The sequence below is a fragment of the Ranitomeya variabilis genome, chromosome 2 (genome assembly GCF_051348905.1).
Source record: "Ranitomeya variabilis isolate aRanVar5 chromosome 2, aRanVar5.hap1, whole genome shotgun sequence".
Lineage (NCBI taxonomy): Eukaryota > Metazoa > Chordata > Amphibia > Anura > Dendrobatidae > Ranitomeya > Ranitomeya variabilis.
The window spans coordinates 116,935,261-116,949,501 of record NC_135233.1 but is presented as its reverse complement, the minus strand read 5'-3'; the positions used below and the strand labels follow the sequence as shown (position 1 = coordinate 116,949,501).

The window sequence follows — 14,241 nt, the reverse complement described above, 5'->3', positions numbered from 1 at the left end:
GCTACTCACAAATGTCACCCTTACAAAATCCAGCTGCTGCAACATCTCAACGAGGATGACCCAGATCGGCACGCTGAATTTGCAGAATTGGCAAAACAAAAATTGGAACAGGACCCTCAGTTTACACAGAACATTATATTCAGTGATGAGGTAATCTTTTTTGTGAATGGTGAAGTTAACAAACAAAACCATCGCTATTGGTCTGACACTATCCCACAGTGCATATATGTTTCCAATAATGTTGTAACACAAATTATACTACAGAGTCTGCCTATGGGGGTGCTGCCTTATAGTACAGGGTCTGCCTATGGGGTGCTGTCTTATAGTGCAAGGTTTGCCTATGGGGGTGCTGCCTTGTGCTATAGAGTCTGTCTATGGGGGTGCATTATACAATATAGAGTAGGCCTATGGGAAGTGCATTATACTATATTAAGGACTATCTGGTGCATTATACTAAATGGAGGCGATCTAGGGGGCCATCATACAGTGTGGACATTACAGTGAGGGACCATCATACAGTGTGGGGATTACAGTGAAGGGGCCATAACACAGTGTGGAGATTACAGTGAGGAGGCCATCATACAGTGTTGGAACCATCAAACAGTTTGGGGGATACTAAGGGATCAGTATACTATGTGGGTGGTACTATACAGTGAGTGGGCCTTATAATGTGTACTGTCTCCTCCATAAATCTCTGAACTAATCTCCCAATATCTTCCCTCACGTAATCTTCTGTCCTCCCAAGACCTCCTTCTCTCCTCCACACTTATTCGCTCCTCATCCAGTCGCCTCCAAGACTTCTCCCGAATGTCCCCCATCCTCTGGAATTCTCTGCAACAACACATCCGACTATCAACCACATTCGGATCCTTCAGACGGAACCTGAAAACCCATCTCTTCAGGAAAGTATACAGCCTGCACTGACCCCACTGCCTCCTCATCACTACCGAAGCTACCGCCTCACCAACACCGGAGCTCGTGCAACCCTCAACATTACTGTCTCCTTCCCCATAATCCTGTAGAATGTAAGCCCGCAAGGGCAGGGTCCTCACTAGTGTTGAGCATTCCGATACTGCAAGTATCGGGTATCGGCCGATACTTGCTGTATCGGAATTCCGATACCGAGATCCGATATTTTTGTGGTATCGGGTATCGGTATCGAAACAACATTAATGTAAAAATGTGTAAAAGAGAGAATTAAAATAAAAAATATTGCTATACTCACCTCTCCGACGCAGCCTGCACCTTACCGAGGGAAGCGGCAGCGTTCTTTGTTTAAAATTCGCGCTTTTCTTTCCTTACGTGAAGTCCCGGCTTGTGATTGGTCGCGTGCCGCCCATGTGGCGGCGATGCAACCAATCACAGCAAGCCGTGACGTAATTTCAGGTCCTTAAGGATTTTAAAATTACGCCCCGGCTTTGTGATTGGTTGCGTCGCAGTCACATGGGAGAAGCAACCAATCACAAGCCGTGACGTCACGGGAGGCTGGACACGCGCGCATTTTAAAATGGGCGCGTGTCCAGCCTCCCGTGACGTCACGGCTTGTGATTGGTTGCGCCGCGGTCAACCAATCACAAGCCGGGAGGCTGGACACGCGCGCATTTTAAAATGGGCGCGTGTCCAGCCTCCCGTGACGTCCCGGCTTGTGATTGGTTGCGTCGCGATCAACCAATCACAAGCCGGGAGGCTGGACACGCGCGCATTTTAAAATTTTAAAATGCGCGCGTGTCCAGCCTCCCGGCTTGTGATTGGTTGACCGCGACGCAACCAATCACAAGCCGGGACGTCATGGGAGGCTGGACAAGCGCGCATTTTAAAATGCGCGCGTGTCCAGCCTCCCGTGACGTCACGGCTTGTGATTGGTTGCGTCGCCCATGTGACTGCGACGCAACCAATCACAACGCCGGAACGTAATTTTAAAATCCTGAAGGACCTGAAATTACGTCACGGCTTGCTGTGATTGGTTGCGTCGCCCATGTGACTGCGACGCAACCAATCACAACGCCGGAACGTAATTTTAAAATCCTGAAGGACCTGAAATTACGTCACGGCTTGCTGTGATTGGTTGCGTCCCGGCCACATGGGCGGCACGCGACCAATCACAAGCCGGGACTTCACGTAAAGGAAAGAAAAGTGCGAATTTTAAACAAAGAACGCTGCCGCTTCCCTCGGTAAGGTGCAGGCTGCGTCGGAGAGGTGAGTATAGCAATATTTTTTATTTTAATTCTTTCTTTTACACATTAATATGGTTCCCAGGGCCTGAAGGAGAGTTTCCTCTCCTTCAGACCCTGGGAACCATCAGGAATACCGTCCGATACATGAGTCCCATTGACTTGTATTGGTATCGGGTATCGGTATTGGATTAGATCCGATACTTTGCCGGTATCGGCCGATACTTTCCGATACCGATACTTTCAAGTATCGGACGGTATCGCTCAACACTAGTCCTCACCCTTCTGTACCAGTCTGTCATTGTTAGTTTGTTTACTGTAAATGATATCTGTAATTTGTATGTAACCTATTCTCATGTACAGCACCATGGAATCAATGGTGCTATATAAATAATAATAATAATAATAATAATAATAATAAATAATACTGTGTATAAGAGAGCTGTACAGGGGGGAGACTGGGGACATTATTAAATGTAAAGTGGGCACTTATGGTTATAGGGGAACTTGAGTTACTGTGACTATGAAAGGGGCACAGGGCATTATTACTTTCTAGGGGGCAAAATAGGGGCTAGACAACGCCTTTAATAGTTTTGCACACAGTGTACCAATACTACCACATACAAGAAACAAATAAAAAAAATAATAATGTCCCTTTATGTGCCCCTAATATATTAATCATTTCCTCCTATGTGACCCATATACAGTAATATTGTCCCCTTCTCTGGCCCCCATATAGTAATAATGTCCCCCTTTGCTGCCCCCTTACAATAATATTGGCCCCCATACATTCATAATATGCTCTAACACGGCTTGGTCCTTATACACTAATATTATACTAATCATATATAGATTGATGGAGCTGCTCCATGTTTAGTGGTTGCAGTTATCTGACCCATTGTGACATCACTCGTGTTCCGCTCCTTGTGATGTCACATAGAGATCTCCATTGTGACATCACGGAATTTGTGGTTATAAGGCAGCGACGCTGCAGGAAGAGGCTTTGTCTGAAGAAGCTCACTGTGGATTACACATTAAGCGATATTTCTTCAGGCTGAAATGCTCTTTCGATTTCTTTTAATCGTGAGTGTGCTATTAGCACGTATGGAAGACGTGTCTGCCAACATCCGCCGCCGTGATCCGGTGCCAAACCATATGGCGCCTGTCAACATCTACCGCCAAGATTCCTGGCCAACGTATTCCCGCTTTATTTGTAAGTACTTTTCCAAATATTCACATATTATGGGGTAAACACCATTAGGCTGGGTGAAGGCTTATTTTTGTGCCCTGAGTTCACATTTTTACTGATACCATTTTGGGGTCCAGTCAATGTTTTGATCGCCTTTTATTGCAATGTTGCAGCTGCCAAAACATTTTATTCTGGCGATTTCGATTTTTAATCATTTCCTCCTATGTGACCCATATACAGTAATTTTGTCCCCTTATCTGGCCCCCATATAGTAATAATGTCCCCTATGCTGTCCCCATACATTAATATTGGCCCCTATGTGGCACCCATCTGGTAAACCTGTCCCCCATGTGTTCATCATGAGTTAATATCGCCACCCTATGTGGCCCAGTAATAGTAATGTCTCCCTGTGCCCCAACACATGAATAATGCCTCTCTATGCGGCCCCCATACATTCATAATACCCTGTAACGCGGCTTGGTCCTTATACATTAATATTATATTAATCATATATAGATTGATGGAGCTGCTCCATGTTTAGTGGTTGCAGTTATCTGACCCATTGTGACATCACTCGTGTTCCGCTCCTCATGTTCCACACATCATAATGTCACATTGAGATCTCCATTGACAAATGCAGCGATAACAAAAGTGTATTTAGAATTATTTTTTAAAGTGTTTAATTTTTAATGAACTTTTTCATTTTTTACTGTATTTTTACTGTACTTAATAGTCCTCTTTAGGGACTTGAAGCTGTGATTGGTTGATTGTGCTATACATAACAGTGGATAAACACTGCTATGTATAGCTAAAGCCACGTTCTCCTATGAACGCCAGCTACAGGCTGACTTTCACAAGAGGATCCGAACAACAAGCATGGCATCTTCAGCAGACCCTCGGCTATCATGGCAACCCATCGTCACCCCCCAACATGTCACGGGTACGCCGATCAGCTTCTGATATGACCCCCCGCGGCACGTGTTAAATGCAAATGTCAGAGATTCATAGCGGCATTAAACAGGTTAACACCCATCGGTGGAGCTCTACTCCACCCGCAACTGTTAAAATCACATGAATCAGCCATTAACTTCCAGGAGACATGCAGGCTTGGCATGAGAACGGCATTATACACAAGGACACGACCTTTGACGTACATGTACGTCAAAGGTCATGAAGGATCTAATGCTAAATACATGACCAGGACTGATACAAGTGTTTAGTCAAATAATATATAGATAAGACATAGAAGTGTAATACTGCAGGCTGGATACAATAACTTCTACATGTAACAGAAGGGAGGTATAGGAAATACCGTATATACTCAAGTATAAGCCGACCCGAGTATAAGCCGAGACCCCTAATTTTGCCACAAAAAACTGAGAAAACTTAATAACTCGAGTATAAGCTTAGGGTGGAAAATGCAACAGCTACCGGTAAATGTCAAAAATAAAAATAGGTGCCAATAAAAGTAAAATTAATTGAGACATCAGTAGGTTAAGTGTTTTTGAATATCCATATTGGATAAGGAGCCCCATATAATGCTCCATACAGTTTATGATGGCCCCATAAGATGCTCCATATTAAAATATGCCCCATATAATGCTGCACAAATGCTGATTATGGCCCCATAAGATGCTCCATACAGACATTTGCCCCATATAATGCTGCACAAATGCTGATTATCGCCCCATAAGATGCTCCATACAGACATTTTCCCCATATAATGCTGCACAAATGCTGATTATCGCCCCATAAGATGATCCATACAGACATTTGCCCCATATAATGCTGCACAAATGCTGATTATGGCCCCATAAGATGCTCCATACAGACATTTGCCCCATATAATGCTGCACAAATGCTGATTATGGCCCCATAAGATGCTCCATACAGACATTTGCCCCATATAATGCTGCACAAATGCTGATTATGGCCCCATAAGATGCTCCATACAGACATTTGCCCCATATAATGCTGTACAAATGCTGATTATGGCCCCATAAGATGCTCCATACAGACATTTGCCCCATATAATGCTGCACAAATGCTGATTATCGCCCCATAAGATGCTCCATACAGACATTTGCCTCATATAATGCTGCACAAATGCTGATGATCGCCCCATAAGATGCTCCATACAGACATTTGCCCCATATAATGCTGCACAAATGCTGATGATCGCCCCATAAGATGCTCTATACAGACATTTGCCTCATATAATGCTGCACAAATGCTGATTATGGCCCCATAAGATGCTCCATACAGACATTTGCCCCATATAATGCTGCACAAATGCTGATTATGGCCCCATAAGATGCTCCATACAGACATTTGCCCCATATAATGCTGCACAAATGCTGATTATCGCCCCATAAGATGCTCCATAGAGATATTTGCCTCATATGCTGTGCTGCGATAAAAAAGAAATTAATACCATAATCCGAAACAAGGGCTTTAGTGTAGGCAGAACACAAACACTTCGGTTATAGATGCTGAATTTAATTTACCTATTGAGGTATGAAGTGACACATTAGTAAGTAACGATAAAAGGATCTTTATTGAACAATTAGTTTAAAATAACGATATTAAAAAGACAGGGTGATGTAAACAATTGAACCTCCAAAAAGATAAAAACAGGTGGTGACCAGCGATTTCCCAGTAGTGATATATTTCACATATTAAATGTACATATACGTATTACTATGCTATAAATAAATAATTAATACCCCCATAGAACAGAGAAGGTTGTCTATGTGGATGGACGTGGAACACGTCTCTTTATAGATACCGCATACCAAACTAATGTCTAATTATAGGGTATAGCACAGAGATAGATAATTGATAATGATAATTAATAAATGTGAAAATTAAACGGTACCCTAATTACAAAAAATTAAAAGATGGCTCTGGCTGTGGTGCTAATGATTTTTTTTGGAAATAATATAGAAGTGAAAAGTGAGGTATTACTACCTAATAATTACTGCTGTGCATGAGAACACAGCAGCAATAAACTGGGAGGATAATTGACCACTAGATGGCAATGTAAGACATGGGAGAGGAAAATAACAATTTCCTTAGAAAGGCAGCCAACGGAAAAGAAAATGGGGAAGAGGATTAGAAGAAGAAAAAGAAAGTCACATACTCACCTCTCGTCGCTCAGGCCCCTGGCACTTGCTATATTCACCTGTCCGCGTTCCACCGTCGGCGCCGCCGTGTCTTCCGCATCCTCAGCACTGACTGTTCAGGCAGAGGGCGGCACGCACACTAATCGCGTCATCGTGCCCTCTGACCTGAGCGTCACTGCAGAGGACGCAGAAGACAGAGCGGCGCCGACGGTGGAACGTGGGACAGGTGAATATCGCACACTGCGTTATACTCACCTGCTCCTGGCGCGGTCCCTGGTTCCCCGGCGTCGGCAGCTTCTTCCTGTAGTGAGCGGTCACATGGTACCTCTCATTACAGTAATGAATATGCGGCTCCACCCCTATGGGAGTGGAGTCGGGTCCATATTAATTACTGTAATGAGCGGTACCATTAATTTGAAGTAAACCCGATGTTCTGTAGCCAATGTGCCTTCCTAATAAATGCTGCAATTAGACTCCACTCCTGGATCAATCCCTCTTCTCCAGTAATCTAGAGCAGATATCTAGTAATATTATCTATTTATGGAAAAGCCTCCAGATGTCTTTTTTTCCTCTAGACACACAGGCCCTTTTGATATGTTTACATGCCTGGATATAGAAAGATAGATCCGGGGCCTGACGATCGAGGTCACAGTGAGTGCGACCAGGCCTGGGTAGGTGGGCCCTGCAGACATACATTGAGCTGAAATTCACTGCAGCACAAATATTCACCGAGTGGCGAATGCTAGCAATGTCATGCGCTTCCCGTCACTGGAGCGCTAAAGTCAGCTGCCGACTTCTGCTCCGGCTATGGAAGAAGATGTCACAAGTAGTGGGAGTGGGGGAAGTTGAATAGAATCATTTCATTTTTTTACTTTTGCTGTAGAACAGGGACATTATTACTGTAAAAATATACCGAGATGGGGGGTATATATAACTGGAAGGAGCCAAGAATGGGGGGCATTATACCAGGAAAGGATCCAGGATGGAGGACATTATACCAGGAGGAGGCAAAGGAATGAGGACTTTATACTGGGAAAGGGAGACATTATACCGAGGAAATTATACTGGGAAAGGGAGACATTATACCAGGATGTAGGACATTATACCTAGAAGGGGCCAAGGATAAAGACTTTATATCAAGATGGTAGATATTATTACTGAATGAGGTCCAGGATGGGGAACATTATTACAGGAAGGGGCCAGGATGGGTGATATTATTATATGAAGGGCCAGAATTGGGGACTTTATTACAGGATGGGGACATTGTACACGAGGGGGCAAACACGTATGTCTTCACAGGATCTGGATTGCTACAAGAGACCATACATCTGACAAATATGCAGGTGGGACCCAGGTCAAAATTTTTCACCGTGACTCATCGGTCTCTACCTAAGCAACTGGATAGATCTCTATATTGTCCATTATATCTATTGTATATTATTATGGCATCATCCCTGAGACAATCTTGCAAACTAAGGCTTCTTTCACACTAGCGTCGGGCTCGGCCCGTCGCAGTACGTCGGGCCGAGGTTCCCGACGCTAGCGTTGTCTCCGCCGCACAACGGGGGCAGCGGATGCATTTTTCCAGCGCTTCCGCTGCCCCATTGTGAGCTGCGGGGATGTGCGGAGAGGTGGGGGCGGAGTTCTGCAAAAAACGTTACATGCAACGTTTTTTGCGGCCGACGGTCCGCCACAACACGGCGCAACCATCGCGCGACGGTTGCGACGTGTGGCAATCCGTCGCAATGCATCGCGTAATGTTAGTCAATGCAAAAAAAACGCATCCTGCAAGCACTTTTGCAGGATGTGTCTTTTCTGCAAAACGACGCATTGCAACGGATTGCAGTTAACGCTAGTGTGAAAGTAGCCTTAAGCCCCATTTTTTAATCGTCTTGCCGGGTCCTACAGTCCAATAGAAAATTGAATAGAGTCACAGATTTCTCTTCTGCAGATTGAGCAGAGCTCAGGTTTTGAGCTGTGTATAACCCCGCCACAGCTTTGTGTTTACATTGTATATTGACAGAAAGCGGCTAATCAGTGCTGGAGGTCTGGCTGGACTAGGAGGCGCAAGACCAGTTGTCCTGTAGTGATAATCAATTGCTGGTAAAACAGTGATTCTATTGAAACAGTCCAGTAATTGACACATCGGTGTGATAAAGGTCTACGCTTCTACATTATGGCTGTCTCAGATAACATGGCAAAAGCCTGGTGACAGATTCCCTTTGATAATAATGGCATAGTGTATTACAGACAAGTTATTGAATATATATAATATACATATTCTTTCTTCTTTTTCAGTGGATGTTATTGTTCCTCCAGACATCTCTTGGAATGAATTCATAATTTATGCTGTATTTCACATCACCAGCTACCACCTTGCAAAGTTCATTGTTGATGTCATCTATAAAGTCTGTAAAATCATATGGAGGTGAGTATTGTAAAGGATGATTTATATTGTACATGGGAGTCTGTAAAAAAAAGTACATAAGTACATCTTTATTACAGATGAGAGGCTGTGACAAAATTCTGCCAAATCATGCAGGTTTTATTTAGAGATTTGATTCACAGCAAAATTATTCTTCACAAATTGATTGTTCTTATTATGCTCTGGGGTCTCCCCAGTCTCAGACCATAATAAATGGAGGAAAGAAGAAAATAAAGTTCATGCATCACCAAGCCCCTCTCCGGAAGCCCCACTGCTCTCTGCCCGCAGCTCGCGCACAGTGTTGGCTCTTGGTTGGGGCTTACATGAGCAAAGACCTTTCAGGGCCCACTTGTAGCCAACGTTCCAATCCAAAGGGAACACTTGGCCAGAGGCGCGGTACAATGATAGTGTGGAAAACTGGCCATCGAGAATAAAGCAGCAGAAGTCGGTCAGAGAGGAAAGCTAAACTTTTTGCCAGCGCTCTACTGTTCCGCAAGCTGGAGGCTGCAGCTAGCTTCCACTTTGTCTTATTTGCGTGGAGTGAACTACAAACAATCTGTGTTCTCCAAAATTCTGAGTTTTGTAAATATGAGCAAAATTCAATTCCACTCAAATAAATCCACTCATGGCTAATCTTCACATTACCTTACAATCCAGTACGATCCACACATATTGAACTTTCATGTACATGAAAAATGGTTGATAAATACCAAAATGTTACTTATTGCCAATGTTTCTACAGAATGTAAGAGACAAATGAATGAAGAAACATAAGAGTCTATATTTCATTCTGCAGAATACAGATATGTTACTCTGTAATTCACAATATACCTTATATTTTACTGTTTTAAAGACATCTGACAAAGGATGAATCCGGGAGAGATGATGGATCTGATGAAGACAGAGCGACTACTGCACCTCTTGGTAAGTACAGCCTAACCAATCTGACACTAAAGCAGTTCTCCAGGATAAGAAAAACAGGGCTGCCATAAAAAGAACAAAAAAAACCCCCTATGCTTTCACACTCTTCAGCTTGTTCCTGGTATTGCAGCTCTGTACATTCCCGTCACTGGAGCGGAGCTACAATACCAGGCACAACCTGTACACAGGGGTGCTCTTATTTTTCAAACAAACCAATTACATTTTTCTAACCCTGGACAAGGCTATAAAATCTATATGCCAATAGTTAGTTTTGCTTTTTTATAACTTGGTAACAGCTTTATGACGCCGATGACTTACTCTGGGGACATTTGATACTTAATAGAAGAACATCTTATTCGAAATGGTCTCTTAACCCTTTCGTGCCAGAGCCTTTTTCGCCTTCATAACCAGGCCAATTTTTTTCATTCTGACCAGTGTCACTTTATGTGGTAATAATTATTGAAAGTTTCAACGGATCCCACCGATTCTGAGACAGTTTTTTCAATACATACTGTACTCCATTACAGTGGTAAAATTTGTTCAGTTTAAATTGCGTTTATGTCTGAAAATATCGGAAAATTTTGCAATTTTTAATTTTTTAATTTTAAGTCCTTAAATCAGAGTGTTGTCACACAAAATAGTTAATAAATAACATTTCCCACATGTCTAGCTATCATCAGCACAATTTTTGAAACATAATTTTTTTTTTTAGGAAGTTAAAGGGGTTAAAAGTTGATCAGCAATAGCATATTTCTCATTTTTCCAACTAAACTTGCAAAAACAATTTTGTTAGGGACCACTTCACATTTGAAGTTACTTTGAGGAGCATTTAATACAGAAAATACCCAAAAGTGACATGATTCTAAAAACTGCACCCCTCAAAGTGCTCAAAACCAAAGTTTTTGGTATTCCAAAGTCTGACTGCTCTAACTGTAAAGAACACTTTCCTAATTAGCTGCAGTTATGGTCTTTATTCCATCGGTAATGAGTGCCCCCTAGTCCTAAGTATGGTCCTTGTAAGGAATTAGTCATGTGCTAAACCTTTGTATTGACCACACACATATATTATATATGTTAATGACATCACATGGAAGAAGCCCAACTTTTCCATCTCTCATCATATGAGAGGCCTTCCATCCCATGTAATAGTCTAGTTTCCCACCTTCCAACTGACTCTAATTTCTGAATATCCTCTTTTAAATGTGCAGCCTAAAACTAGATCCCATATTCTAGATGTGGCCAGTGTCATAGAGGGAAAAGAAGTGCACCCCCAGTGAAAACTCTCTGGCAATTCTCACTCTGATTTCACAAGTTACCTTAGTAACGACAAGTATTTTGATTACTAATATCTACTTAACTGAGGCAAATTTTTAAAAATGTTTTATTCCACTTTACTGCCCATATTACATCATGTGTCCAGTTCAACAAGAAACATTTATGATGAACAGTCTTCTTTACAGAGAACCTGTCATCAAGAAAATACAGTTTAAAATGCAGGTTCCATATTAGAGAGCTGAGGAAGCGGAGTACATTGAGATATAGTTTTGTGAGGAAAGATTCAGTAAAACGCATTTTTTAATCCCTTCACGACATTGAGGTTTTGCTTTTTTGCTTTTCTGTTTTTTCTCCCCTTCTGAAAATATATTAGAAACGCAATGAAAAGAAAAACAACCTTGTAAAAATCGTCTCTTAAAGAATCTTGTCGGTAAAAGATCTGTAGACGTAGAGGTAATAATCTATGGGAAACATAGAGAAGTGTTTATTATCAAAACACTGATTTCTGTGGTTTCTGTTACAGGAAAACATGAGAATAAGCTAAATATTGGATATCATGAAGCTCCTCGCGGACGCTGGGCTGAAAAAAGGGACGAGCTCAAAAACATCAGAATCCCTCCCGGTCGGGTTAGTGATCTGGTCGCCAAATTCCAGTCACATCAGAACGTGATCGTCAACTCTGACAGTAAGTACTCAGGGCTTTTATGACAAATTTAATGGGAAAACGCCTTTATAAAAAAAGTCTCTTAAAGGAAAATGTCAGTGAATAAACCCTAGACATAGAGGTAACTCTACTGGTTTGGTCCATCTTTTTTATACATCACTGTACCAGTTAGAGGTTATAACATTTATATGATGTTTATTTTATATATTTATCTCACTTACAGTGGGGAATATAAGTATTTGATGCAATGTCAATTTTGCAAGTTTTCCCAACTACATCGAATGGAGAGGTCTGTAATTATTACCATAGGTACACTTCACCTGTGAGACACAGAATCTTACAATGTGATTTTCTAGATTTAGTTTATGATTTCTATATAATTGATTTGCATTTTATTGTATGAAATAAGTATTTGATCACCTACCAACCAGCAAGAATTCTGGCTCTCGGAGAACTGTTAGTTTTTCTTTAAGAATTTCTCCTACTCTACACTCATTACCTGTATTATTTGCACCTGTTTGAACTTGTTATCTGTATAAAAGACACCTGTCCACACACTCAATCAATCACACTCCAACCTCTCCACCATTGCTGAAACTTGGCAGATCTGAAGAAGATCTGTATGGAGGAGTGGGCCAACATCCCTGCTGCAGTGTGTGCAAACTCGGGAAAGAACTACTACATGTGACCTCTGTAATTGCAAATAAAGGTTTCTGTAGCAAATATTAAGTTCTGTTCTTCTATTGTAACAAATACTTATTTCATACATTAAAATGCTAATTAATTATGCAAAAGTCATACAATGTGATTTTCTGGATTTTTTTAAGATTCTCTCTCTCACAGTTGAAGTTTACTTACATTAAAAATTACAGAACTCTCCATTCTTTGTAGGTGGGTAAACTTGCAGAATTGGCAGTGTGTCAAATACTTATTTTCCCCACTGTATGTAGCACCATTATTTCCACAACGTTTTACTTACATTGTTATTACTGTCCCCATTGGGGCTTACAATCAAAATCCCCCCTCAGTATGTCTTTGGAGTGTGGGAGGAACCCGGAGGAAACCCACACAAACTCCTTGCAAATGTTGTCCTTAGTGAGATTTTAACCTAATTTCAATATTCTACATTACGGGAAAGCATGAGGGCAAAACAAATATTGTGACTGATGTCGCTCCTCACGGACCCATGGCGGAAAAGAGAGAAATCCTCAAAAACACCATGATCATACAGGTCCTGTGTGACCATGCACCCTCGCACGTACCCACAGCCTATGAAGTGACGTCCTTAATCCATGTAATGGCGAAATAAAGGACTTTTATTGTAACACGATTTGGTGAGTGCCGCATCTTCCTCTGTCTCTGGTGTACGCATTTTTCAAAGACTATATATATGATGTCGAGCACCACAAAAAGTGTGTTGAACACCACCTGCTGAGTAACAATCGGACTAGTTTTGGTCGTTTGATCTATACCGTTGTATCTGGTGCCGTTCTTCTTGCTTTTTTCATTTGTGAATTGTTTTTTTTTTTTTTTTTACCATGCTCACTAAATGCTAAAACTGACCTGCCATTATGATTCTCCAGCTCATTATGAGTTCTCTTACACCAAATATGTCTAGGTTCTTTTTATTTACGGTAAGTGGTGAGCAAAAAATCGAAAGTTTGTAAAAAAAAAAAACAAAAAAAAAAACAATGGCACCATTTTCCTAGACACATAATGTCTCCAATTTTTAGGATCTTGGGCCGGGTGAGGGCTTATTTTTTGCACATCGAGCTGCCGTTTTTATTGATGCCATATTGGTGCAGACATGATCTTTTGATTGCCTGTTATTGCAATGTTGCGGAGACCAAAGAAACTTAATTCTGAAATTTTGATTTTTTTTTTTCTCATTACACCGGTTACTGATCAGATTAATTATTTTTATATTTGATAGCTCGGACATTTCTGAATGCTTTGATACCAAATATGTGTCTATTTAATTTTTTTTGTTTTATCACTTTATTTTGAATGGGGCAAAAGCGAGTGATTTGAATTTTTATTTTTTTAATTCTCTTCATGTTTTTAAAAACATTTGTTTCCACTTTTTACTTGTTTCAATACTCTATTTAGGAGACTTGAAGCTGCAATCATCTGTTCGCTTCAGCCCTGCTGCCTGTAGCAAAAATGATCATTTACTATGAGTGCTGGGCTTAGGGTGGCGCTCATAGCAGATCAGCAATGACAACCACAAGGGTCTCTTGCAGACCCCGGGTTGTCATGCTATCCCATTGGCACCTCGTATTTATGTGACGGGCACGACGATGGGTGAGATTAGTGACGCGCTTCTGCCGTGAATATGATAAATGCAGCCGTTTTGTAAATTGACAGCAGCATTTAACAGGTTAACAGCTATGGGTGAATCATGATTACACTCACGGCTGTTAGGGGCACATGACAGCTGATCAGATCAGCTCTCATGTGCCTAAAAACAT

General features: G+C 41.6%; 2 protein-coding genes across 2 annotated transcripts in view; both read left to right on the top strand.

The window, feature by feature from the left end:
- Positions 1 to 14,241, top strand: part of LOC143804614 (DNA-directed RNA polymerase I subunit RPA2-like) — a 391,215-nt gene that overhangs the window by 275,541 nt on the left and 101,433 nt on the right.
- LOC143804615 (uncharacterized) lies at positions 3,205 to 11,602 on the top strand. Its single transcript, XM_077282872.1, has 4 exons — positions 3,205 to 3,384; positions 8,784 to 8,913; positions 9,764 to 9,834; positions 10,544 to 11,602. The coding sequence occupies exons 1-4, from the start codon at positions 3,231 to 3,233 to the stop codon at positions 10,549 to 10,551; spliced, it is 363 nt and encodes a 120-aa protein (XP_077138987.1). The 5' UTR covers positions 3,205 to 3,230; the 3' UTR covers positions 10,552 to 11,602.

Excerpts from the sequence above, each read along its gene's own strand:
- LOC143804615 (XM_077282872.1), top strand. The coding sequence starts at position 3,231 with ATGCTCTTTCGATTTCTTTTAATCGTGAGTGTGCTATTAGCACGTATG. Across the intron at positions 3,385-8,783 it reads AACGTATTCCCGCTTTATTT|TGGATGTTATTGTTCCTCCA; the intron begins GTAAGTACTTTT and ends CTTCTTTTTCAG. Across the intron at positions 8,914-9,763 it reads GTCTGTAAAATCATATGGAG|ACATCTGACAAAGGATGAAT; the intron begins GTGAGTATTGTA and ends ACTGTTTTAAAG.